Here is a 24,003-nt window from a genome sequence, read left to right as displayed (position 1 = left end):
ACAGGCAGAGAAAAAGAAAAACTCTACACCAGGGTTCTCAATCTTTTTCTTTCTGGGGTCCCCCTACCATGCTATAAAAACTCCATGGTCCACCTGTGCCACAACAACTCTTTTTCTGCATATGCAGTAGATTAAAGGCCAGGGCTGGCATTAGGGGGTAGCAAGCAGGACAACTGCCTGGGGCCCCACACAACAGGGAGCCTGCAAAGCTAAATTGCTTGAGCTTCGGCTTCAACCTAAGGTGGTGGGGCTCAGGCTTCAGTCCCAGACGCCAGTGAGTCTAACACCAGCCCTGCTCTCTGGTTTATTTTGGCAGGCCCCCTGAAACCTGCTTGCGCCCCCCCCAGTGGGCCCTAGACCCTTGGTTGAGAACCACTGCTCTACAACACATGCAATTTTTTTTTCTGGTGCAACATAAACCACGAGAGAGATGTTTGAGTGGTTCATGTATGTTGCCAAAACCTGCAGTTAAAAAAATCTAGTTTGATAGTATCTAGAGCTTGAATGGACTCTTCTATAATACTTGGGCCTTTGTTTTTCCACTCAGACCAATGAAGTGAGCTTTAAAATTGCTTTCAGGAATTTACATCATTTTCATTGCACTGGTTTGATTTTTTTTTGTATCAATTTCTAATGCTAATATGTCACTTTACATGAGTTTGAATTGATTTGCAAATTAGATACCATTAACTCTGGCTTGAATAGAGACTGGGAATGGTTGAGTCATTACACTGCTTGAATCTATTTCCTTATGATAACTATCCTTACACCTCTTGTCAACTGTCTGTAATTGACCATCTTGATTATCACTACAAGTTTTTTTCCTGCTGATAACAGGTCATCTTAATTAATTAGCCTCTTAGAGCTGGTATGGCATCTTCTCTGTATGTGTATACATATACACACACACTCTTCTTATATGTTCCATTATATGCATCCGATGAAGTGGGCTGTAGCCCACGAAAGCTTATGCTCAAATAAATTTGTTAGTCTCTAAGGTGCCACAAGTACGCCTGTTCTTTTTGTTGTAAGACCGAGGCTCTGAAAACTGAGGGAGAAGAACTGTGCCTGTGACATTCTTTATGGTGAGAGGTTAGAAGAGGGAAACAATTTAAATACCTAGGGTCAGTGGTTGCTGATGATGGTGTCCTCATGAGTGATGCCTGGCGTTGTAGTACAGCTGCTTGGTACAAATGGTGGGAGCTGACCCCAGTTTCTGTGACAAAAAGATGCCGATAAAGATAAAAAAATTGAGTGTATAAAACTGTAATTCAACCCATCTTAATGTACAGAACAGAGACTTGACCAGATACAAGGAAGGAAATTAGTATGCTCTCCACCAGGGAAATGAAGATGTTGAGGTGGTCAGATGGTTGGACACTCCATGGGAGAAAAATGAAATGAGGGACCTAATACAGGTTGCCCCAGTTGAAGACAAGTTAAGGGAGCCTAGGTTATGTTGGTATGAACACGTCCAGCAGAGCCCCAAGAGTTATGATGCTAGGGTGGCTCGTGAAATGATTGTGGACAGAAGACAACCAAATGGGAAGACCAAAAACTTGGTATATGGAATCAATATCAGTGGAAAGACCAATCAGCACAAATGCATAGCCTACTATCATGAGTTTTGGAAGAAGGCTATAAAAGTCGCTGATCCCGAATAGGGAAGTAGCAAGAAAGAAGAGGATGCTTTGATATTAGATAGCAACACAATCCACATAGTGCAGCAGTGTGTTTTGCTTAGAAGAATTATCTATCCTGTTGTGGGGGAATGTGCTGGAACATCAGTATTGATCAGAATCCTAGCCGAGGCAGAGCCTGGATCAGAGGTAGGGTGAAACTTCAGGCATTCAAGATTGGTTGTTTCTCTAAAAAGTTCTCTGAGAAACGTGTCTAGCCTCCTCTCACCACATATATTTGAAACTGCAGAAAATTCAACTTCTTCCTTTTTGCATCCTTTCTTTCCTCTTTCCTTTTACTCATTGCTACCATTCCCCACTGTGTGCCCCACAACCTGCTTCTGATTCCACTGTATGGCCTCTATTACTATTGCGTGTCGGGGTTTTGCCTCTAAAACTATTGACTATCTAAGCCAGTGGCTCTCAAACTTATTTGATCACACTCCCCTTCTGCATATTGGTAGCTGTTTATGCCTCCACACAAGTACATATACTGCTGTCCAGCCAGAGTGGAGAGCAGCGGCTGCTGGCCGGGGACCCAGCTCTGAAGGCAGCACCACGTCAGCAGCAGCGCAGAAGTAACTCTTTTCACAGCAGACTTAGCGCCACCATTACTTCTGCGCTGCTGCTGCCACCCTGGGGCTGACAGCGGGAGCCTCACCGGCACATCCATGTGAGGGATTTGGGTTGGGAGGAAGGAGAGCCTGAGCCCAGGTGCGGGACTGAGCGGTGGGGAAGGAGAGCCCGAGCTGCCTCCCAGTGAGGGATTGAGTGGGGGAGAAAAGCCCAGGCAGGGGGCTCTGGCTGTCCCCTTTATCCTCTCCCCACACCTTCCAGATGTGCATGGCCCTTCTGCACAATCCCCTGCCACCCGGGGCTGACAGTCAGAGCAAAAGAAAAGAAAGAAGGAACAAACACAGGTCGTGCCTCCCTTTGGAGGCACACCCCGTATTTTGAGAACCGCTGATCTAAACACGTCTTTCATTAGATGGGCCTTAAACATCTGTACCTTGAACATAAGAACGGCCGTACCGGGTCAGACCAAAGGTCCAGCTAGCCCAGTATCTGTCTACCGACAGTGGCCAATGCCAGGTGCCCCAGAGGGAGTGAACCTAACAGGCAATGATCAAGTGATTTCTCTCCTGCCATCCATCTCCATCCTCTGACGAACAGAGGCTAGGGACACCATTCTTACCCATCCTGGCTAATAGCCATTTATGGACTTAGCCACCATGAATTTATCCAGTCCCCTTTTAAACAATGTTATAGTCCTAGCCTTCACAACCTCCTCAGGTAAGGAGTTCCACAAGTTGACTGTGCGCTGCGTGAAGAAGAACGTCCTTTTATTTGTTTTAAACCTGCTGCCTATTAATTTCATTTGGTGACCCCTAGTTCTTGTATTATGGGAATAAGTAAATAACTTTTCCTTATCCACTTTCTCAACATCACTCATGATTTTATATACCTCTATCATATCCCCCCTTAGTCTTCTCTTTTCCAAGCTGAAGAGTCCTAGCCTCTTTAATCTTTCCTCGTATGGGACCCTCTCTAAACCCCTAATCATTTTAGTTGCCCTTTTCTGAACCTTTTCTAGTGCTAGAATATCTTTTTTGAAGTGAGGAGACCACATCTGTACACAGTATTCGAGATGTGGGCGTACCATGGATTTACATAAGGGCAATAATATATTCTCAGTCTTATTCTCTATCCCCTTTTTAATGATTCCTAACATCCTGTTTGCTTTTTTGACCGCCTCTGCGCACTGCGTGGACATCTTCAGAGAACTATCCACGATGACTCCAAGATCTTTTTCCTGACTCGTTGTAGCTAAATTAGACCCCATCATGTTGTATGTATAGTTGGGGTTATTTTTTCCAATGTGCATTTCTTTACATTTATCCACATTAAATTTCATTTGCCATTTTGTTGCCCAATCACTTAGTTTTGTGAGATCTTTTTGAAGTTCTGCACAATCTGCTTTGGTCTTAACTATCTTGAGTAGTTTAGTATCATCTGCAAACTTTGCCACCTCACTGTTTACCCCTTTCTCCAGATCATTTATGAATAAATTGAATAGGATTGGTCCTAGGACTGACCCTTGGGGAACACCACTAGTTGCCCCTCTCCATTCTGAGAATTTACCATTAATTCCTACCCTTTGTTCCCTGTCCTTTAACCAGTTCTCAATCCATGAAAGGACCTTCCCTTTTATCCCATGACAGCTTAATTTACATAAGAGCCTTTGGTGAGGGACCTTGTCAAAGGCTTTCTGGAAGTCTAAATCCACAACAAACGTGGACACCGGATCCCCCTTGTCCACATGTTTGTTGACCCCTTCAAAGAACTCTAATAGATTAGTAAGACACGATTTCCCTTTACAGAAACCATGTTGACTATTGCTCAACAGTTTGTTTTTCTATGTGTCTGACAATTTAGTCGAAACAATAGTTAAAAATAAATTTGCCCGGTACCGACGTTAGACTTACCGGTCTGTAATTGCCGGGATCACCTCTAGAGCCCTTTTTAAATATTGGCGTTACATTAGCTAACTTCCAGTCATTGGGTACCGATGCCGATTTAAAGGACAGGTTACAAACCTTAGTTAATAGTTCCGCAACTTCACATTTGAGTTCTTTCAGAACTCTTGGGTGAATGCCATCGGATCCCGGTGACTTGTTAATGTTGAGTTTATCAATTAATTCCAAAACCTCCTCTAGTGACACTTCAATCTGTGACAGTTCCTCAGATTTGTCACCTACAAAAGCCAGCTCAAGTTTGGGAATCTCCCTAACATCCTCAACTGTGAAGACTGAAGCAAAGAATCCATTTAGTTTCTCCTCAATGACTTTTTCGTCTTTAAGCGCTCCTTTTGTATTTCGATCGTCAAGGGGCCCCACTGGTTGTTTAGCAGGCTTCCTGCTTCTGATGTACTTAAAAAACATTTTGTTATTACCTTTGGAGTTTTTGGCTAGCCGTTCTTCAAACTCCTCTTTGGCTTTTCTTATTACACTCTTGCACTTAAGTTGGCAGTGTTTGTGCTCCTTTCTATTTGCCTCACTAGGATTTGACTTCCACTTTTTAAAGGAAGTCTTTTTATCTCTCACTGCTTCTTTTACATGGTTGTTAAGCCACGGTGGCTCTTTTTTAGTTCTTTTACTGTTTTTCTTAATTTGGGGTATACCTTGAAGTTGGGCCTCTATTATGGTGTCTTTAAAAAGGGCCCATGCAACTTGCAGGGATTTCACTTTAGTCACTGTACCTTTTAACTTTTGTCTAACTAACCCCCTCATTTTTGTATAGTTCCCCCTTTTGAAATTAAATGCCACAGTGTTGGGCAGTTGAGGTGTTCTTCCCACCACAGGGATGTTGAATGCTATTGTATTATGGTCACTATTTCCAAGCGGTCCTGCTATAGTTACCTCTTGGACCAGCTCCTGCGCTCCACTCAGGATTAAATCTAGAGTTGCCTCTCCCCTTGTGGGTTCCCGTACCAGCTGCTCCATGAAGCAGTCATTTAAAGTATCAAGAAATTTTATCTCTGCATTTCGTCCTGAAGTGAAATGTTCCCAGTCAATATGGGGATAATTGAAATCCCCCACTATTATTGGGTTCTTAATTTTGATAGCCTCTCTAATTTCCCTTAGCATTTCATCATCACTATTACTGTCCTGGTCAGGTGGTCGATAATAGATCCCTAATGTTATATTTTTACTAGAGCATGAAATTTCTGTCCATAGAGATTCTATGGAACATGTGGATTCGCTTGGAAATTCTCATTGCACTACTGGAGCAGTATCAAATAAATAGCGTACCAGGTGTGTGCGCTTTGGTAATCAGGACCTCAGTCTATACTTTAAAATTGCATTTTCCATCCCTTTGTTCTTGCAGCAGAACCCAGACAGTAAGGTCCCAATGGTGGAGAGTCCAGCTGAATTGCTGATTGGGTAGAAGTGGGAATGCTATTCAGCATCTCTCTCAGAAGTCCCCATCAGCAGACTGCTCTGTAGTCCAGCCATGGTTTACCGCTGGCCCTCTCTGACAGAACTCCTGGCATATGGATATAGCTGTATTGCGGTCTACTCTCCCATGTGGCTAAATCCCCTGAGTGCAGAGTCCCCTTAGATGTGAAGCGATGGCCGAGAAGGAGTTCTGCAATTTTAATTCTGAAGGGTAGTTAGTTTTGTTATCTATCATGGCACTGAAAAACTGAGAGAGCTAGTGGAGCCAGTACTATTTGTTGAATGTGGTGATAGTATCCTGTTATCCTACTTAGGGATGGCACTCGCTGGTTTTCATCCTGATGATTTAATGATTGTGATCAATGTCCAGCTTGAAGGAACAATTTTCTGGGCTTTTTCTTATTGACTGAGCAAGATTGGCAAGTCTCATTTGATGGTATAAGGTGTTTTTTCTGTATCCAATTTTAAAGCTGAGTAGCTACCCATCTATCCTCGAGTACTTAGTTTTGGCAATTAAAGAATGAAAGTTAAATGATTATTGGCAATCTGCTCTTCAGCAATTGAAGGAGTCAAAAACACTGAGGGTATGATTTGTCAATACAGTTCTGTTCTGCAGAGGTGGCCAGAGAAAATGTAACTTTTGAGGAAAATTTGGCCCTGTGCTACCTTCTTCATTCAATAGGGTACCCTGGTCCACAGAATCTATGGGTTCAAGCAAGCAGTGCTCCATCTGGATCTGAGCAGTCATGGTGGGGTCTGGAATCCCCATGAGCCACACTTCCAAACTAGAAGTTGGGAGCAACTAAAACCTACTGTTCTAAGCAAATTATGCACAACCCTCAGTCCCCTTAGTGAAGAGGGTCAGGGAATCCTGACCTCAACCCAAGTATATTATTATTTAGTGCTGAACTATGTTATTTTCGACAATCAACTCTCATGATTAAAGCAAAGAGAATCAGGAATTCTGGGCTCTATCACCTATCCTGCTCTGACTTACTGAGTAACCATGCACAAGTTACTTATACTCTCTACCTAATTTTTCCTGGCTGTAAAATGGGTATAATATCTCCCTCAAATGGTTGTGGGTCACACTTAATTCTCTAAGCAGTTTGGGCCTGATCCAAATGTCCGTGGAAGGACTCCCATTGAGATCAGATGAAAGACTGAAAATTGTCAAGTATTATATCATATTTGGATGTATTTGGCTTTTGTTTTCTTTGTATAAAGTGTGCCATATAGAAAATAAAAGTGTGTTCCTGGGGCATAGCTGACAAGGCTTATAAAAGAAGGTTCTGGTGAGTGGGTCCCCTCAACCTGTTCTCAAATTAAGTCTGCATACTGTGCAGAGTCCAAAACTCCGCTCTCTACTGACTTCATTAACTAAAAGCAATAAGAAAGTTCAGCCTTCTCCCCTGGCTTGGCTGCTTCTAGGATTTCTCTCCCCTCTTTGCAGTGCTACTCACACCTCACTTTTATCCAGGCATGGATCAATGGCCGGAAGCTGAAGGTAGACAAAGTCCGATAAGAAATAAGATGCACATTTTTAAACAGTGAGTGCAATTAGTCTTTGGATCAGCTTACTAGGGATGTGGTGTATTCTGTTACTTAAAATCTTTAAAAGCAAGATTTTGATGTCTTTCTAAAAGATCTGCTATAGCTCAAACAAGTTATGGGCTTGATGCAGGGAGCACTTGGTAATATTCTATGCAGGAGGTCAGACTAGAGGAAAATAAGGGTGTTTTCTCACCTTACAATCTATTAATAATAGAATGGGCATGTTCCCAACTGGGCCAGCACATTACGCATCTGTGGCACTTTATGGAAGGTCAGCATAGCAGACGCCTTATGGTACAGATGAGGCATACAATTCAGGCAGTAACTTTTCAAACAATGAGATGTTTAAGCTCTGGTGTCCCAGAATTAAGCTATGGTATGTACACAAAGGGGGCAGGGATAGACATAGAAGATTTATTTGATTTGTTTCTTTAGATCCATCTTGCTGGCAATTTGGTTAGATGCTAAAGCTGTGTGTTGGCCTAGAACCTCCCTCGTAACTTGTCTCATTTGTTGGGCATGCAGAAAAACTCAAGATTGGCTTAACATGCCATACAGGCACACATCCTGCAATGAATGTGTGCACGGTTCTCAAGGTGATTGCAGGTTTCTGTTATGCTTTCTCCATCTACCTGAATGGACAATTGCCTGCCAGGGTAAATAGCTACCATTTCAAATGCACTAACACCAGCCCATCTGTAAGGGTTTGCACTAAAAATGCATAATCAGTTGCTTAGCTTCACTATGGTAACTCTTATCTTCCAAAATACTGCCCTTTGCAAGTTGAGTGGTGGGGATTTAAGGGAGAATGTGTGCAGGAGGTGTTTGTGGGGGAGGGGTAATTGGAAGACTTCTCAATGTGCTTTTTCTTTTTAGTTCCTGTATCTATACCTTATTCCTCCTTTATAGCTTCTAAACAAAGGCAGGAAAGATTACTTCTTGCTCCCCTCCTTTCTACTTTAGAAAGTGTAGTGAGACCAGAAGGGCATGCATGGCTTTTTCTAGGATTGTCATGTTGCCCTCTATATGAATAGCTGATTAGAAATAAAAGGCTAATTACATTTTCCCCCATACCACTTGTTAGTTATCTGAAATTAACCCAAACTTATACTCCTCTTCAGCTGGTTTAGGCTTCCATAAGGATAGAATACTGCTAGGCTTAGTCTTTTAAATAATCCTCATGGGCTGTGAGAACCAAAACAGGTTTACCAATTGTGCCTGCCAGTGGTGCTTACCTGTTGTGCACCTTTTCCCCCCTTAGCATTGTCTGGGGAGGAAGCCAAAGATTAATCTGTCTTATAACAAAAACAGGAATTAGAAAAGATATGTTACCACTGTCTTGATTGGGAGGCAGACAGGACACGCTTCGTGGAATAATACATAAGTGATACCTTGGTGAGGTAATCAGGCAGGAGGCCAAGTATCTGTAGCAACCAAAGTACAGTTTTCTCACAACAGATGCATGCCCTGGATTGTATGTTTTGTACTTATACGTTTCTATACTTGACTTTGAGAGCAAATAATGAGACTGGCCGCTCAGGACCAGCCATTCATTAACTCATGCAATTGTGGGGCAGAGTTTCTCTCAATCATGTCTATTCTTCAAGTGAAAACAGTTTAAAAAAATAATCAGGAAATCTCTGTACTTTTCCAACATGAATGTTTGAGCATTACTGATTTGGCAATTTTTGGCCAACAAAGTAGTGGGAAGATCTTCAAGACAGGAGAGCAAGAGGCAGTTTTCTAGATAGCAGATAACACTGTGGCATCCCCCTCAATAGTCAGGAGTTCTTTTCTGTCACATAGGGATCTCACCAAAATGAAGCTGTCTCAAAGATATTCTTAAGATTATGTAGATTGACTAAACATTTTTTTTACCTGCTTACTAGCACTCTAAGCGAAGTTATGCAACCTCATATTACATTGAATTCCCTGCCATTTAGGCTTATGAATGTGTATATTTAAAGAAAGATGGGATATACATTTTTAATAAAATACAGTTACAACACAGACTTCAAAAGGGTACTTTTGGTGCAAATTCTGAAAAGGCAAAATAGTTAAACTTGAAAGAAAATCAGCAGTGTGCTTCAGAACTGAATAGAGCCATGCACACAAAATTCAAGTTCATTAAATCAATTACTGTAATGACCTAGGTCTTTGCTTTGTCCTAACAAGAATACTTATTAACTGGGCTCCATCCACCCACATATTTGGAACTCGTTTTCAACATGTCATTTGAAAAATGATCTTAACATGTATTTTACTAATATAGCGATTTGTGGTTGTTTGCTCTGAGCAGTCATCATTCTAGAGTTCAGTTCACTTGTTCTGACAGAGCAACCACAAACTCTGTTTTGGTAATTCAGATTATTTCCCCAAGACTGACATACAAGTCACCATTTGGTTTTTTGGAGTGATCGGTTAGAGATTATGATAACTAATCCATTTCTACTGATCTGCTGCAGACTACAGTAATTGACTATGTGAAGCCATCAGACCTCAAAAAGGACATGAATGAGACCTTCAAGGAGAAGTTCCCTCACATCAAGTTAACCCTCAGTAAAATAAGAAGGTACTGTGCAGAATGACACGTGATTTAAACCTGCCACAGCATGCAACTACACTCACATTTTAGTGGAATTGTTGTTGCCATTGTACATTAAGGAAATCACAATAGTAATTGATTTTCAGAAACAATGACCTTCAAAGGCACAGAATAAATCAGGCGCTTGCTTTGACTTGTGAGCGGAGTAAATAAGATAGGAAAGTCGGAGAGTCTGTTTCTGGATATAGCATTCTTGCAAGTTTAAAAAAAAAAAACCCAAAGGGATGGTGGATGTGAGCTGAACAGCCACTATATTATGAGGTCCATGACATGGACAGAAAATCTCAGAGCTCATGGTACTAAAAGCTTAGTCAGACTTTGAGGAAAGGGGAGATTAGATTCTGTGTGTACCCGAATAATGCAGCTACAAGGTAGGATCGGGTTAGGAAACGTTGAGATAACAGACTGTGATAGATATTACCCAGCACTTACCATTTTATAGATAGGGTTTCCCTTCTATTCAGCGTTGCAGTGAAGATGTAATATGGAATTGGTGCTTATACCACTATTTCCAACACAGCAGGATAGAATTATGACTTCACCGTCGGATGCAGCTGAAGGAGCTGCTCATTTAAGAGGGAAACACTTTCCTTTGAACCTTCAAATTATTATTATTTGCATGTCCCCAGAGTGTACTTGATGCTTTGCAGAAGTAACTAGGGAAGCAGTACTGGAGTAGTTTGAAGAGTTTACCAATTAAATGTGACAGGATACGAAAAGTATCCGACAGAAAGGGGGAAAGAGGAAAGGACAGGACAATGATTACAATAATTTGAGCACAGCTATTCAGTAAGGCACGTGTATCTTAATGGTTCTGCTACATCATTTTTAGTGATTTGCTTCTCATAGCTGAAACGCCAGAGTGAATATTTATTGGGGGATTTGATTTATATTAGATAATAGCAAATAGAAACAGAAAATACCAACCATGTAAATTGCATTCCCACACCCACCCACCTCCTGTTTGCTTGCTCATGAAAGTCCCTCATCAGAAAGTTGTTTTAAAAGAATGCGTCTCTTGCTTTAATCTGTGAATTCTGGGTCAGCTCACACAGCATGTCTGTCTCTGTGTTCTCTTTCCTCAGCCTCAAGCGAGAGATGCGCAAACTAGCTCAAGAAGAGTGTGGTTTTGAGGAGCCCACTGTGGCCATGGCCTTTGTCTACTTTGAGAAGCTCGCTCTCAAAGGGAAACTAAACAAGCAGAACAGAAAGCTTTGTGCTGGAGCATGTGTCCTACTAGCAGCCAAAATTGGCAGTGACCTCAGAAAACATGAAGTTAAACATCTTATAGATGTAAGTATCCTTTGGCCACTAGTGTTTTCCACAGCAGAAGTTCCCAAACTGTGATTCTCAGAGCTGGATAACAACATGGTCTTGGCAGTCCTCGTGGCTTCCAGTTGCTAAACCAGATTCAAAGACAACAACTGAATATGTCCTTAATATACGTTGTGTGTGTGCATGCACATGCAATTATGACAGTTGCACCAAGGAAATTACTTGATCACAAGAGGAAGGGCGTGGTCAGTGTAGTCATAACTGGCTGGGAAGCAACAAAGAGTCCTGTGGCACCTTATAGACTAACAGATGTATTGGAGCATAAGCTTTTGTGGGTGAAATACCCACTTGACCAACGAAAGTTTATGCTCCAATACATCTGTTAGTCTATAAGCCACAGGACTCTTTGTTGCTTTTTACAGATCCAGACTAACATGGCTACCCCTCTGATACTTGGCTGGGAAGGTTAATCAATGCGAATGAATGGCTGGGAGGTCTCCACGAGACATTAAAGACAACATAGTGTGCCTGATAAAGAAGTTGGAGAATCCCCCAATCCTATAAGAAAATGTTCTAAGGCTCTGATCCAGCAACTACTTAAATGCTGAGCTTGTATAACTACAGAAGAGCTGAACTAGAGGTTGAGGGCCAGATCCTTGGCTTCAGCCAAACAACACATGGTGCTTGACCCAAGGGAATTCAGGAGCAAGGGGGAAGAAGTGGCTTAAACTGCCTTTTATGCCAGATTGGGAACACTGAGCTGGTTTGGCAGTCCACTTAAATTAGAATAGCCTCAGGGCAGCTGAAAGAAAGGACTGCTGCAGCAGCTGAAAATCTGGTCCTCAGACGACTACCCCTCTGACTGAGTAGATACTGAGCTTCCCTTCAGGCTTGGTTGTTCACGCTATCATCAAAGAGTCTAAGGCCATGGCTACACTTGCAAATTTGCAGCACTGCAGCAGGGTGTGAAAACACACCCTCTCCAGCGCTGCAAATTGCGGCGCTGCAAAGCGCCAGTGTGGTCAAAGCCCCAGCGCTGGGAGCGCGGCTCCCAGCACTGTACGTTATTCCCCACAGGGAGGTGGAGTACGGACAGCGCTGGGAGAGCTCTCTCCCAGCGCTGGCGCTTTGACTACACTTAGCGCTTCGCTTTGAAATGCAAGTGTAGCCATAGCCTAACACAGAGTCAACAAAAAGTGAAACGGGCAGGTCAGAAGTGGAAAAAAAAAAATCAAACCCCAAAACAATTGACTTCATTCTACTAGTGTACAAGTCCAAAAGAAACAGCAGAACAGACAAATTATAGCAGAAAGCCACCTATGAAACCAGTATCTTCTCCCCTTGGGGGTAGTTCAGCTTCCATTCTTCACTGTTCGATTATTGTTGCAGATGTCACCTTGTGCCTCTGAGGTATTAAGAGGCTCAAACAGATCTAATATTAATATGGGAATCATTTTTTTAAAAATTCCCTTTTCTTCCCACAATAGTGTAGTACAACATACCGTCTCAAATCACAACAAAAAAACCACAGTCACCAGCTGAGGACCCCCTCTTGTGAATAGATGTAATTAATAAATCATCTGGCAGATGTGGTTATTGTGTTAGGGAAGTCCCTACCATTTGTGTCAAGCTCTTGAGAGGGAGTGTGTGAGAGCAGTTGTGCCTTACCTCCCTCAGAGCCTGATTTGATAGTTGTTCATAACTCAATAGTCACTGGAAGAAAACCAGATTTAGTTTTTCTGCTAAAAGAAAAATGGAATGAATGAAAATGCCACTTGTGCATCATCTTTGGCTTATTAAAAAAAACCCACTTGTCGAGGTGTGTTTCGTGAAGTGAACAAACCGGCCTTCTAGTAAGAAATTAGTATAATTTGTTGGTTCTGGTAGCTGGTTGCCTACTGACCAGTTTGACCGCTTGACATGCACAGCTCCTGAGTGGCATGTTCAGATCAGTTTAGTAGGAACACATTTTTTTCAGTAGGCAGTGTTGTCATTACGAGAAAAAAAAATATAGTGTTCCGATTTGAGAAACTAGAGTGTACCTATTAGGCACAGGCCCAAGTGATGGTGCAGAGCCACATTGCCTCGGGGACAGTTCTGGGAGGCATTGTGCACTCCCAAAGGGAGCCCGAGTTTGCTCTTCCACTCATGGCCAGCCAGCTCTTTTAACCAGTAGAGAGAAGATACAGGCCGTTGGGCCCCCCCGCTTCTTCTCTGCCGCTTTTGGAATGGCTTGTGCCTGCTGGAGCACTACCAGAGGAGCAGTCCCTGCACTCAGGAGTGCATAGGGACTGAAGTTACAGATGGCCTCTGCACTGGTGGCACAGCTCCTGGCATTCTCCCATGACGCAAAGGCCAACCCAAATCTGTTCCATGGCTAGCAAGATCCAGTACTAGGTAATGCAAATGTCCCAGCTCTCTCTCTCTCCAAAACTAGACTTCAATAGGCAGTAAGTTTGAGTGAGAGCAGAATGTTTACTGGTAAATATTTGAGTACTGCCACCAGTAAGATGATACAAGAAACTGGTATTCTAATGCCCTAAGACTTCTTGGTTTTGTTTTGTTTTTTAAACTTGTCTGTGTTACAGAAACTGGAAGAGAAGTTCCGACTGAACAGGCGAGAGCTGATTGCCTTCGAATTTCCAGTGTTAGTGGCCTTGGAATTTGCTCTCCATCTGCCTGAACATGAAGTGATGCCACATTATAGACGTTTGATCCAGAATTCCTAGCACAGGCTACCCTTCCAGGAAGGGGTCTTAAGACTGTTTCTATTCAGCATTGTCAAGCTGCAGTTACTACTGGAAATGCAAAAACAGGACTTAATACCAAACTTCTTTCTCTCTCTCTCTCCAAATACACAATTTTTCAGGCAGCATATTGGGAACACTGCATGGAGTTTCCTAAGACTCTCAGACTAAATGAATTCATGTAGTGTTTATTACTCAGAGCAGGTGCAGAATGAGATGCATATATTGATGAAGAACTAACAACTGATGCCGGAACTGGGGGGAAACAGACTCTTACCACGGGGACCAAAGGAGTAAAATTAGTTACCCATATCAGTCATGCAAGAACAAAAATTAAATGACAGCCTCCATTCCCATCTGTCTTACAATCACCTGTACACTTTGCAAGCGAGTCAAGTGCATTCTTGTAGTGCTCTGCTACAGACTTGCTCTGACTTACAAAATGACTTAGTAACGTCGTGGAAAAGCTTTTAAAAAGATATCTTCACTGTGTCAAAAAGAGCGTGCCAATTTATTTTTGTACCTGCTATTGGAAGTGCACTTTTTCCTGTGGGGTGCCTGTGTGTGTGACGTTGATTTGGTTTTGGTCCACGTGGGCTGGTTTGGCTATTTGAGAGGATGTCATTTACTGATGCTGAAGACCAAGGGGACTTTCCGTGTTTACTTCTTGAAAACATAACTACTGGAAAAGTAGTAAATGGGATCATTTTTGGACACTTGTTTTTTATCCCTGATTTTTCAACATCTTTTACCTTTCTGAAGATTACACTACTACTGCAAGAGATGAATCAGCAGCTGGCCATGTGTTTTCAGTCTTGTATATGGTAAAGACGAAAGCATTTAGTTCGTGATTTACATGTAATAGTTTTTAAATGTCTTGTGTTAAGCCACATGCATATTTTTAACCTTTGCACTTTTCCCACTGTGGAGATGGTTGGACTTGCACTTTGTAGTGTTGTATTTCTGTGCTCTATGTTAGAGTGCATAAGCAGCACATTTATTGTGCTACATCTTAAACAGTATTTTATAAAATCAAGAATAGGGCTGAGCAGTATAATTGGTGTCTTAAGGCTTTGATAGGGGAGATGCCTCATGTTGGTAAATTTTAGTTTTTAAATATAATTGACTGCAAAATGTAATCAATGGCCATTTAAATTGTTACGTACAGTCCAGTACCTTTATAGACATTGCAGTACTGGAGTTTTAACAGTTTGTTTCCTGCAATTTACAAGGTTCTGGCTGGACAACCAGAAAAGCTGGACAGAATCACTCTAGCTCTCCAGCATTATATATGCGATGCTCACATGCTGAAGGATGTGTATTAGAGTAAAGAATTAAATTATTTTTATATATCTATAACCTACTCCAATTGCTGATCCACTTGATCCCCATCATGCCTGAAACAAACTCCAATAAAATCAAATACTTAACCTCTGTGGCGTATAAAACTTAATCTGAAAACAAATCTCAGTTAGGAAACTCCAACTGCAGCTTTATCTCTCTATGTTGGAGAGGGTTTGTTCATGGTATGGAAATGACAAAGGAGGTGGGAGAAGGAGTGGGACAAACAAAGATATAAACACACTAATCTTTGCTTTCAATTTGATGTTTTCCTCAGCTATACCAGGAATCACCTCAGTCAAAGGTCCTAACAGAAATGTAAACTCAGTCTTTTTTGTAGCCCTCTCTTTTTAATCCTAGCGTGGCAACAACAACAGATGCCTGAAAGATTCCTCTGTAGAATGTGGAAAGGTCGTGGAAAAAGAGTTTGGATGAATGGGAATTTTGTTGCTCCTTCTCCATTTTAAAAGGGTTACTTTCAAAGTATCTCAAAACTACAATTAAACCTCCTCTCTGTATACTTTTATTTTTATATACTGTAATTAGATTCCAACCTGATTTGGAGGAATGGGGAGGAGAGAGAATGAAATGGTGCCTCCAAGATGTGCTCCAGCATTGCTTAAATCCCACCATTGCTCTTTCACTGGAAAGACATGGCACTAGGTTCTCCCATCAGATGTGCTACTGTTCCTTGATTCTGCCAGCCTGCTCCATTCTTCGAAGGAGGCAAAGGACTGAAGAATGCAAAAGGCCTGTGCAGCATTTCTTTTGTAATGATTACATTTCAATACCCTGCCTGTTTAGTCATGTAGCAGAAGACCAGTGTCACATGCACAGGTTCACAAACCAAAACACAGCTGGCATGTCTAAAATTAGTCCTTCCAGCCTTGTCCACATCCCTTTAATTTAAATCATGTGTGTAAATTCCAGCTTTTTTCATTAAAGAGCTTTGTTGTTAATAATGGGACTGTCTACAAATATAAGGAAGTCTTAACTGTGTATAAAAACTTCATTTGCCTTGAGTTTGGTTTTCATATTGCTTTATAGTTTGGCTGGGAGAAAGGGTATCATAACTGCAAAAGACTGATTGAAGGATGACAGATGTTTTTGAATCATTCTCTCATGTCTATTGTCTTTGCTAATGCTATCCAGCCCGGAGCTACAGTTTACATAGGTTTCTGGGATCAAATCTGATTGGAGACTTTCTGCTTTTATTTGGCATAATGTTCAGCTACAGTTTGAATGTTGAATAAATATTTAAAAGATAAAAATGTTGCACTGTTCACTTAGGAACATATAAAGCCATATTGATACTAAACATCAAAGGACCAAGCTTGGTCAGTAGAATGATGGTTAGGATAGTATTTCTCCTCTCTCTCCAGGCCTGTGAAAACACAAGCTGAAGTGATAAATCTGTACCAAACAAAAAATGATGATTGTTTGCCTTTGTCTTGTACGGAAATGACAGTTGATTTACAAAATTTTAGTTTTGAATTAAAGTGGATCAGGAAATAGTTCATTCCATATCATTCATAATATTTTGAAATTATGTAACACTTTACCATACAGAGGTTTAAATAAATAAAAAAGCAGCTATGTTCCCCCAGTAACAGCAAGTAAAACTATTCAGTGCTATCACTTGTGTGTTGGAGAGGGTTTTTTTATTGTTGTTGTCTTCCTCTGGGACATAGAAAGCTGCTTACTACTGCTGCCATTTCTAACTATATTTATGATTTATACAGACTGTGAATTTTCTATAACTTCTGTAACTTGCAAGAAGAAGGGGGGAAAAAGCAGTTGCAACTAACCAAACCTTTAACCCCAAACCTGTCATCGATGTAGGAACATGAACTTACGTAAGCCCTAATGCTGAGCTTCTTCCAGACAGGTGGACTTCAGTATCTGTTGACTTCAGAGGGGCTCCAGGCTGGCACAGCAATCTGCTTGCATGGAACATGTAGCAGGACTGTGGCCTTAATGGCATTTAGGCCATTCTTAGCTCTTACCATTTTACTTTAGTGTAAGGAGTTTACGTGAAGAAAATCCAGTGTACTTCAGTGTACAAAAATCCAGAAGTATGCACACCCTACACCTTTGAAAAAGGAATTTATTACTGTAATAACCCACTGAGAGGGACATTAACATATTTGTGAATAATGGAGCTCATTAGTAAATTCATGGATGGCAGAGCTGTGCTGCTGAAGAGCAAATATTGGGTTTTCAATAACAGGTGTTAGTGTAGTTTCTCTTTAGTCTTGTTTTGCTATGAAAAATTGCCAAGTATTAGTAGAGCAGAGACGAAAAGCTCCCAGGGGGTAACAGTGAGAGAGAATCCTTCTGAAAGCAACAAGCTGTCAATATTTACGAAGTAGGAGTTACTGAGAATGAGTTTGAGATGGTTTCAATGGCTTTGAAGCTGCGAATGGGATGGTTCTATTTCAGCCGGAAGGTAAAAAGGCTCAGACACAAAACAAATCTCTTAGGCTCCAGCTCTCATCTGAACTAGCACACTAATGGTGGTCGTAGTGTAGCCGCAGTAGCATGGGGGCAGAAGCACATGCTAGCTGCCCTGAGTACAAACCCCATGGGTAGGTGCTCGGGGCTGTTAGCACATGCTGCCACCCATGTTACTGTGACTAAACCACTATTTTTAGCATGCTAGTGCTAGCTCTCATCTGAACAAGTATGTCTGTGCAAGCAGGGAATCACACCCTTAGCGTACAGTCTAGACATAGCGTTATTTCACCTGTGAGACCTATAGTATGTCTTGTATTCGTACCCCCGAAGTCCATAAACCCTTAAACTCTTGTGGCAAAGTGGATAATGTGAAGTGAAAAAATGTACCAGGCCTGATCCAAAGACTACCATGGAGTTCAGTGGGCTTTGGATCTGGCCCTATATATACACAAGGCTGCCAAGTGTCATGCGTTTCCATAGCTCAGTTGAATTTGCACACATTCAGCTGGACTGTAGGAATGGGCTGTAACTGCATCTCATGGCCATCCGAGGCTGCTGTGGATCCTGCCTCGTTGAGCCTGCCTGACCCACACCTGGTGTGCCTGGCACAGAGGAGCAGGGCCCCAGGGTGTTTCTGGGGCAAGCCCAGGCCTTGTGCTGTGTCAGGGTCGGGTGCAGGGTCACCACTGCATTAGGATCCCGGGGGTGTGGGGGCTGCAGAGTGATCTCCCACCTTTGTGCAGCCAGTGGCCTGTGCTCCCCACTGCCATGCTAGCGCCTCTGCATTATAAAGGTAATAATTGGAGACATACCAATCTCCTAGAACTGGAAAGGACCTTGAAAGGTCATTGAGTCCAGCCCCCTGCCTTCACTAGCAGGACCAATTTTTGCCCCAAATCCCTAAGTGGCCCCCTCAAGGATTGAACTCACAACCCTGGGTTTAGCAGGCCCATGCTCAAACCACTGAGCTATCCCTCCCCCCATTTATTTATTGACAAATAAAACTTGCAGAAATTTAAAATATTGTGTGCAGAAACATGTTGTTTCTCCAACTCTCATATACTGTGGAGCAGCTCTCCCCTCGGTCTGAATCTAACAGCTTCCCTGCAGCAGGCAGCAACCAGGAGTCCAAACTGCCAAGAAGACAAATGATTTCCTCCCCTTCTGGTGATACTGCTATGGACATAAGGATATTTTAAAAGGGTAGAAATGTCATATCTTACTAGCAAGCAGATCAGTTTCAAGAGAAGCCTTGAACGAAAACTAGGGGGGGTTGGCAACACCATTGGACTGGACTAATTGCACCAAATTACAAAGATATTCAACAGAAGATACCTCTGGCCCACTCCACAAGCCCTCATCCCATCCTACCCATATTTCCAATTGTACAAACCCAACACCATGCTATGCTATCCACATGTTCCTGGACAAAAGTTCTGGGAAAGTTATGAACACGTATTACGTATTAAGTACAGTACAAACAAAACAAAACAAGAAGTAAAAGCCTGTTGCCACCTTGCTATGGTTAGGAGAAAGATATTTGTTTAAATTGAAATACAAATGAATAGTCCGAAAATTCCTCCTCTCTGCAACACATTCCTCCCTTCCCCTCTGGGACACAGAGTTTGTCATAGGCTATGGGATGAGGAATTTGCGTGGGAGTCCCCTATTAAAATGTTGACAGCATGTTACAGTGGCAAATATGAACCGCAGAGTATCCGCTTTTCTCTTTTATTGTTGGTAACCTATTGCAACAACACAGCACGCAAAAACATGCAGCATGACAAGTATGAGCATATATTTATGGACTGGCCAGGGAAAGACTATCAAATGCTAAGTTTGAGATATAATGTATGCTGGTTACATTTATCCAAGATAATTATACCAAAAAATGGGAGAGAACTGCAAAATATAGGACTTCAATTAACAGGTGAATTCCATATGAGCTAATTTAGAGTGACAGTCACCTAAAAGGAATGGAAAATTACGTGCCAAGAACACATGTAGAAAAATTGCAGAAATTAATAGTCTGAACCTTTGGTGGGAGGATGTCTCACAAAATCTTATCTCTAGATGAAAACAACAGAAGTCTCTGCATTTCTTGTTCAGATTTTATATTTGTAATAAACAGACCTGTTTAATTTTTTTAAAAAAATCAGAAAAATCAAACACTGATGTAGAACCATAATAGCTGTAAAGTTCAAAAAACTATTTCTCAAATAATAGCAAGGGGGAATTGATGGCTCAGGGATTGGTAATTGGATATAAAGCTTCTGTTTCTTAATTGTTCTTATGAGTGAGCTATCATCTTGGGCTGTTCAGTAGTCTATGTAATAATATTTTGGTGGTCTCAGTCCATTTCCCAGTGGACAGGTGGCCATATAACAATGTGCACACAAGAATGGCACTAGTTGGCATTCTTAGCTGAGAGACTAGGCCAAGGGGTGTCTGGACATGGAGAGCAAACCATCCTCTCGCCTCATGGTGACCCTTTCAGATCAGGGATTTTTCACGTTCGTGGGGAAGCTTGTAATGCTGCTAGAGCTTCACTGATCTGTGAATACACAGAATATATCACTCTCCAGGGTTAACAGTACATTACCTCATAGCTAGGTATTAGTAGTGCTAAATCGCCATATGCAGCCCTTGCTCTCCATTGGACAAGATCGTATCAGTTTGGATCAGTAATGCAAAGGTGTAGGCGGACTGTATCTCCCCTTCATCAAACATCATTCTACCAGCACAAATGCCAGGAGTTACATCTGTTGCAGTGACTAAGTTGTACCAGTCTTTTGATATGTCATAGAACCTTGGCTAGCCAGTTTGCAGGCCACACCTGTTAATTTCCAGAAACAAGTGATTCCACTATGATATGCTCTCTCCTGTGTTCAGTAGGGTGACCAGACAGCAAATGTGAAAAATCGGGACGGGGTGGGGGGTAATAGGAGCCTATATAAGAAAAAGACCCAAAAATCGGGACTGTCCCTATAGAATCAGGACATCTGGTCACCCTAGTGTTCAGGGACACTGGCATATAATGAACCGTTCCCTCCTCAACAAGTCACATTTCTGACTGGGACTGTCCCCATACATGTAGTTACAGGGAAAGGTACTGTCCCCATACGTGTAGTTATGGGGAAAGGGGGAAAAAGTGCTTCAAAGTCACCCCTTCCCAAAATTTCAAGAAATCATCTCCCATCTCTTTTTCAGGTCACATGTCCGGCACTGTAGCATTGATGCAGCCAACAGCACTAGAAGGGATTTTTCCATTACTGTAGAAACACTACCTACCTGAGTGAGGGTAGCTAGGTAGGTGGAAGCATTCTTCCTTTGACCTACCTACATCTACACCAGGGGATAGGCAAGCATAGCTACAGTACTCAGAGGTCTGGATTTTTCACATCCCAGAGCATTGTGCCTATGTCAACCCAAGTTTTAAGTGTAGGCCAGACCTCATTCAGAGGTAGGAGAAAAGATCATGCCTCTGTACCTCCAGACCCTCTTTCTTTGCTCCATCTATGGACCAGTCAAAGAGAAAAGCCAACTCTGATTAACAGATTACTAAAGTAAAATCAACAGCAATTTAGCTTCCTCCTCTGAACTTCAGAAAAAATTCACATATTCATACAATGCGCCATGATGATCACCTGATCTGATCTCCTGCATAACATGGGCCATAGAACAATGGCACACAGAACTTCCTGCATCAAGCCGATAAATTCTGGTTCAGCTAGAACGTATCTTTTAGAAAGACACCCAGTCTTGATGTAAAGATTTCAAGTGACAGAGAATCTGTCACATCCCGAGGTAAGTTGTTCCAATGATTAATCAACCTCACTGTTAAGATTTTGCACCTTATTTCTAGTCTAAATTTGTCAGAGTTCTAGGGGATTTCGACACAGTTTTTCAACTGAAATGAATGGAAGTGATGTCTAAATCCCCTAGCCTGCTTTGAAATTTTAACATAGACCACATCTATGCTATGGAGACTACACCAGCATAGCTAAGTGTAAACCAACCCCATATCTACTCCTGCAGGAATCCACCTTTTCTCCAAGCTGCCTTGAGAGATCCTTACCCAAAGAATGACAAAGATACAAGCCCTTTAGAGAGGAAAACACTTACTATTTGAAGAAAGTAGCAGTTCAATTTATACAGCCTGAAACAACAAGGCACTGACCTCCCACTGAAATCCCTGAGACTGGGAATCCGAATTTAAAACTAGAGTCATGTGGATGGATCAAAAATGATCAGACCTTGTTTACTGCTTCATTCCATGTCAATCATTTTTTCCCCTTACTACTACTTTTTAAGCATTTGTCCTTTAATTCGTTTTCTTTTTGTTATTGTTTCAGTAACCTAGAGAGAAACAGAGAGGACATGGTGCTATGTAGTGAGTTGACCCAGTCAGCCTTTTTAATTTAGTGCTTCCAGAGCTGTGGGCCCCACCCATCTAGCATTGTCTGATTTATTTTAAAAACAAAGGCTGTAGCCTCTAATGGAAAATTGAGCTCTATTCAGATCCCCATGGTGTCCATGGATAGGAAAATGGAAAGTTTCAGTTTAAAGCTGCTGGCGGCCAAAATGTGAATGTTTAGTAACATTAATTGATGTTTGTCCATGCTAATACCAAGGAGACCCAGAGACGCCGCTTAGCTTGAAAAATAATGGAGGGTGGGATACAGGTCTCTGAAGGGAGGGGGCTGAACTATTCTTTTCCAACTGCATTAAGGACGTTGGAAAAGACGGGTTGGCTTTCCCTCTACAAGGAGGGCACATTATGCCCCTGGGTACCATCGGCCTCACAAATTCCCATCTTACAGTATTTTGTGGGCAAGTGGAATGTGCAGCCTTTGATGTGAGGGGAATACACCACCTAAACTGGCCTGTAAATCTCAGCCTGCTCTCCAAGGCTGAAGAGAATGTGTTGGACTATGCTAGCTGACTCTTTTCGCACTTCCACAGGAGCTTGTGAAAAACAGAGCAGAGCAGCGTGGATTCCACAGTGCTCTGTCTTACTAGAATGTGGGAGTTTACTCTGGAGACCCTGGGGCCAGACTCTACCCAGGAGTGAGGGCGGGGACACCCAAAAACTAGCTTTACCAACTAACTGAGCATTCCCCTGTATAGGGGACTCGCCAGTGGCATAGTTCTAATGTAGTGTCTACTATGTCCTCCCAGTCCCCACCCTCAGCATAGCTAGGAAAAAAGCAGGCAGTGACGCCTGGTCATAATTACAATAACCAGCTGCTGGCACAGCTCCAGCCCCCTTAGGGGTATGGACAGTTATAGTAGTGTTCTACCCATGAACAGAAGAACAAGTGAAGATGTTCTAAGTTACACCAGTGGCAAATCCACAACCACAGCCAGCTACAGGACTGGGGAGAAGTTAACCTGGCATGAGTTTCCTTGCCCCTTTCCATCTGATTCAGTGCTGAGTACAGCTGGAATTGTCTCCAACAGATCTTTCAGAGTTGCTGTTTTATGGAGGATTTACATGCCTGTTGTCTACAGACTTTAAAATTATGGTCAAGTTTTCTTAACATTCTACTGCTAGAACTGCCGAAAAGACACGACTGTGTGTATTGCTTTCACCTGCGACTCAGGATGCCTTTAGAAAAAAGGAGCGCGGTTCTATTCTGATCTGCGCTGATGTAAGTGAGACGTAATCCCATCCAGGTCAATAGTATTCCGCAGGTGTAAAAAGCAGTGTCAGACGGGAAGCATTCCCAAGATATTACATCACAGCACCTCCTCATTGCTTTAAGCAAAATGCATAACCATGAAGGGTTTTGTTTTGAGATTTGTTCTATAGCTCTTTATAGATAGCATTTATCAAATATTAGATTATGTTCTTATTGTTATCAGGACATCATATAATTCATGGAGGTTTAGAAAAGCTGGTGTTTTAATCTACCCACTTGGCAATAAGCACTAACACACAGATCAGTTGTAAGTTGATGTGGAATGAAAGCTGACAAGAAGCATTTCAGAAAGATAGAAATGTGAGCCATTGCCTTTAAAATACCTTACCCTGATATATGACAGGGCAATACGTGCCTTAGCAATGCCTTAGGCATTCTGAGGCTGATCTTAAGTAGGGAGAATAGTGATAGAAGGGGCTTATGACCCCACCTGAGTGACCCCATTCACTCATCCTCTGGCCTTATCTAGGATAGGTAACTGGGGAAGCTGTTGGTGCCATTAGTAGTTATGCTGGCTAATTTCACCCTTTTTACTGTGAATTCCCCTGAGTTGTTTCTCCCCTTACAGAATGCAATTCATCCTGTCTGCTGGTACATTTTTGCTTTTTGCAAGCATTCTCCTGAGATGTATAGACATTTCATCTCTTTTCCTTTGATTGCACTGACTGCAAGAAGTTCAAC

At 42.1% G+C, this 24,003-nt stretch overlaps 2 protein-coding genes across 14 annotated transcripts in view; one reads left to right on the top strand and one right to left on the bottom strand.

The window, feature by feature from the left end:
- The window catches only part of CABLES1 (Cdk5 and Abl enzyme substrate 1), a 113,160-nt gene extending 97,036 nt beyond the window's left edge, over positions 1 to 16,124 (top strand). For all 3 annotated transcript variants that reach the window (XM_045003305.1, XM_045003304.1, XM_045003306.1), the window contains 3 exons: positions 9,658 to 9,764; positions 10,883 to 11,090; positions 13,661 to 16,124. In XM_045003305.1, coding sequence (XP_044859240.1) covers positions 9,658 to 9,764; positions 10,883 to 11,090; positions 13,661 to 13,801 — 456 coding nt within the window. In that variant the 3' untranslated portion in view covers positions 13,802 to 16,124. The remainder of the gene's footprint in view (positions 1 to 9,657; positions 9,765 to 10,882; positions 11,091 to 13,660) is intronic.
- Positions 1 to 24,003, bottom strand: part of TMEM241 (transmembrane protein 241) — a 142,769-nt gene that overhangs the window by 19,616 nt on the left and 99,150 nt on the right. For 2 of the 11 annotated variants that reach the window (XM_045003313.1, XR_006576587.1), the window contains exon 16: positions 1,120 to 1,216. The exons of the other annotated variants lie outside the window; for them this stretch is intronic. In XM_045003313.1, coding sequence (XP_044859248.1) covers positions 1,151 to 1,216 — 66 coding nt within the window. In that variant the 3' untranslated portion in view covers positions 1,120 to 1,150. The remainder of the gene's footprint in view (positions 1 to 1,119; positions 1,217 to 24,003) is intronic. 11 annotated transcript variants of the gene reach the window in all.

This window comes from Mauremys mutica, chromosome 2 (assembly GCF_020497125.1).
Source record: "Mauremys mutica isolate MM-2020 ecotype Southern chromosome 2, ASM2049712v1, whole genome shotgun sequence".
Taxonomy (NCBI): domain Eukaryota; kingdom Metazoa; phylum Chordata; order Testudines; family Geoemydidae; genus Mauremys; species Mauremys mutica.
Note: the sequence above shows the minus strand (reverse complement) of the source record. Positions and strands in the feature narration are given on the sequence as shown.